At 31.4% G+C, this 4,231-nt stretch overlaps 1 protein-coding gene across 1 annotated transcript; it reads right to left on the reverse strand.

Moving 5' to 3' along the window:
- Positions 1-562: 562 nt before the first annotated feature.
- On the reverse strand, positions 563-2,230 carry HELRODRAFT_175209 (hypothetical protein; the record flags this gene model as incomplete). Its single annotated transcript, XM_009022645.1, has 5 exons — positions 563-632; positions 919-1,186; positions 1,646-1,784; positions 2,038-2,039; positions 2,149-2,230. 5 exons carry the CDS (start codon positions 2,228-2,230, stop codon positions 563-565), a joined length of 561 nt encoding a protein of 186 aa, XP_009020893.1.
- Between the last annotated feature and the right edge of the window lie 2,001 nt (positions 2,231-4,231).

Below are 4,231 nucleotides of genomic sequence, written 5' to 3' on the forward strand. Positions count from 1 at the left end.
GTGTGATGAACTATCATTAAACAAAGATTCCTATCCAATCAATAGAATTGTTGATAAAAAAGTTATACTACACCAAAAATATAATGAATAAATAAATATATAAAGCCAAACGTAACGTACTTTAGTCTGCAGGTGAGAAAAAGCGGCAAAAAATGAACGAATTTAACAACAACTTATTGAAACTCGTAAAACGTGTGTGCGTGTGTCCGCGTGTGTTCTTGCGTGATTTATTTTCTATGCTTTCGTGTACAATTGTGAAGAGTGCAAATGTGTTAAAAAGTCTTTTAACAATTGTCTTCATCTCTTTCCTTTATTCTTTCACTCCATCCTTTCAACACCTTTTCCTCGCTTGGATTTGAATTTAAAATGGGCCAAGCCGATATTTATTATCATTTTATCGCCCATGCAACCATAGACATTTAAATATTTTATTGCTGTTCATTTTCTTTTGAGTTTTTTTTTATCTAAAGTTTTCTGAATTTTTACATTTATTGCATATATAAATATACATATACACGGTGCTTATATGTTGTGTATGTGTGTGTATGTTTGTGTGGATATATTACGTCGCATCTTTCATTGTACTGAAATAAGATTGCTTCTCGATTTTTTGCGAATTGTTTAACCCTCTACTGCATGAATTAAAAAAATGTGTTTCAATTAAAACTAAAAAAATATTTTTGTATTGGTATTAGATTTCCCATTATGGAAAAATTGTTTTTTAAAAAAAATTTTTCATTAAAGAATAAACGACCAAAATGTATGGAGTGCCAATTGGCATCTTCATGCACAACACAACCAATTGAATGCATTTTTATTGGTATAAAAGATTTACAAAATTATTATTTATTTTGCATAAATTTGTCTAGATATATATAAGTTAGACGAGTAAATCATTGTTATTCTGTGTGAAAACACCTGAAACAGTTTTTGTCCTTTGTAAAGCACAAACTTATTTTGTACTTTTCACAAGACACTCGTGATTGACCATTACAACCAGGTAAACGGCAACGCAATCTTTCAACGGTCCAAAATGGCCAGTGGATGGTGTCATCTGTACGAACATCAGCAACTGGCACAGACTGTCGATGTCGTGCCTTCTTTGTGGCAAACTGAAGTTGGGACTCAATGCTCGGTCGACCCGGAGTTCTCTTCCTATTTGGTCCTTTCCTAGCTTTGCACAAACCTGCAATAAGATCAGAGATTGAAACACTTTTTTATGATTGCATGTTTGAACTACAAAAATATTTAAATTGATATTAGTCGTTTTACTTACCTTCTGCAATATCAGCCTTAAATTCCGCCAATCTGATCATTCCTGAAACATTGTTTTGCTGCAAACGAGCTCGCCTATATAGTAGCCATGCATTCACAACGGCCATGTCAAGACAATGCCAAAACAATCTGTGATACTATTTTTTGGATCTTATGGTGATTCTGCAAAGTCCCATGAGACTTTCAAGCAAATAAACACCACCCATATGTTGATTGTAAGTGGAAATTATCTGTAGGCAGTCAATCTCCTTTCTAATTTTCTCTGCTGAAAACCATCTCTTCACCGTTATTCTGGGCTCAGTACCCAGGTAAGTCGAAAGAAGATTGACCACTTTGTTGTCATACCACTGCACAAATGTAATGGTGACACCATCTACAACAGTTGTGTACTGGGCCATTGATCCACGACCAGCCTTCTTCATATCGTTATCTGTTTTGGCTGAGAGACCCGGCAACCTGTTCACTCTCACAGTTCCTATGTTAGAACACCAGTTGAATTGCTTGGTGTTCTAAATATACAAGCAAATCAATGCTTGTAAAATAATTGTCAAAATATAGCTTGTGTCCAACAGGTGGAATAGTCCGTAATCTCGGAGACGGCAAAGTGGTTTTTCCAGCAATATTTATTTATGGTCAACAGTTTAAAGAGACTCATAAGTTTCTCCCACGGTACAACTAAAAGTTAAACTAAATAATAAAAGCTTATAATAAAAGTTAAAAATAAAAATTTTAAACCAATTTTTACTAGAAAAACCACAAAACCTCTAAAAAGTTATAAAAATATGATACATTACAAAATGTGTAACAAAATTTTAAACGTATCTGTTGAAAAGATAGTTTCACTTTTAAAACAAATTATTAATTTTTAGAAACTTGCTTCCAGAGGTAACTTGCCGTTGAAAAAAATTTTCAATGTTAAAACGCTGGTAGGGCGCTTCCAGTTATATAATTCCATGATTTTTACTTCATAATCGGCGGATAGATCTATTTAGTTTTAGAAATTGAACTATAACATTAAAAATTATTAATTATTCTTTTCTTCGTTAAACGTTTTTCATTCATGTTTTTCAATTTTAAAGTCATTAACATTTAAAAATTAAAATTCTTCAAAAAACCGCTTATTTTTTAAATTTTTACATGTATATATATTCTTGTATTAAAAGAAGAATGCAAGCTTTTGAAATGCATAATGAGAACAACTATTTTTATTTCGTTGTTGTTGTTGTTGTAATTATTATTATATTGTTGTTATTGTTGTTCGTTGATGATGGTTGTGATGATGATGATCGTCATCATAGTTAACAAGATTAACAGTATAACATACTTAAAATACATTGACAGAAATGACATGAATGTTTATTGTACTGCGTATATATGATGGCAGTATGTATGTATGCGTGTATGTAAGTGTATGTTTGTATGTATGTGTGTCTGTGTCTCTTTATGTATACATGTTCGTATTCGAGATTTTAGTAAGAAAAGAAAAACACAACAGTTGCTTTTATTTGACATCATCAAAAGATGAAAAGTGACGAAATTAAAATATGTTAAACGTCAATTTTTTAAAAAGTTCAGATTTTAAACAAACAAATATAACAAAATATCGATCGATAAAAAATAATTATCACGAATCATGAATATTTAGTAAGGACAGTTCACAGCATATCATAATGACTAAATCAACATACCAAACAGAAATTATTCATACATGCATATATACAAAGTAAATCAGGAAATATCCAAAAGTTATATAACGAAAATAAGAAACTAGAAACCATTCAACATTTTACAAATAAATAAATAGACATTATTAAAAAGATTGTTCAAAAATGGTAAAATTTAAGGCGACGACAAAAAAAATTGTAGTTTGTTTTGTTGGTGTTGTGTGGTGCTAAGAAGCGAAAACAAACACACCACAAAAAAAAATATTAAAAAGTCGCAAGAATAGTAGTCAGTCACCTACCTACAATTAAATTACTCTTAGGGCCCTAGCTTACCTGTAATGATAACTCAACTCATTTATTTTACATGTTTTAACGTTTTAATTTTACTTGAAGCTTTTAATTTATGTTAATGTTAATATTTTACTTGAAACTTTTTAACTAATGTTAAGCCCTAGCCTACCTACAGTTGTTCAACTCATCTCAATCCCTAACTTACCTATGAATTAAATTAAGTCCGGTAAAGAAAATAGAAAGTTGAAGAGAAACATAACAACAACGACACCGAATGAATGGATGTTGTGTATGTGTGTGTTGTATTTATGCGTGTGCGTGTATGTAAATGTGCGTGCGCGTACCCTCCAAAAACTTCTTCACCCACTACGGACGAACCTCCATTGCACCGACCATCATCTGACAAGCACCGAGGAAATGAATTTTACCGGATACTGAAAAACAAAATTGAAAGAAAAAGTTAATTTTTTTAAATAGAAAACAAGCCATTGAAAAAAAGTAAGAAGCAACTTATCTTACCATGAGATTACCATCATGAAACGTGCTGACTCCCACCACAACCCACCTCTGATCATTCTGTAGACAAATTTTTTTATTGGCTTAGTAGTAAATGAATGTTAAAACGAAAGAACAAACGAATAAATGATTGAGCGAATGATTGAGTGATTGAATGAATTAATTAACCAATCTATGATTCAATGAATGAGTCAATTAATGGATGAATGAAAGATTGTGTGACAAAATGAATGAATGAAAAAAATAAAAACAACAAAACTAAACCATACTTCAAAAATCGTCGTTATTGTTTTCTTCGAGTTGTTATCGGAACGATCATCATGAGACCACCATCTGAAACGTGCTGACGCCCACCACTGCCCACCTCTCATCAGTCTGTAGACAAGTTATTTTTATTAGCTTAGATGTAAATGAATGTTAGAATCTTAGAAGCAAAAAATTATAAAATGGAAATAATGGCAAATAAATAATATTTGAAAATAATA

Source organism: Helobdella robusta (assembly GCF_000326865.2).
Source record: "Helobdella robusta unplaced genomic scaffold HELROscaffold_32, whole genome shotgun sequence".
NCBI lineage: Eukaryota > Metazoa > Annelida > Clitellata > Rhynchobdellida > Glossiphoniidae > Helobdella > Helobdella robusta.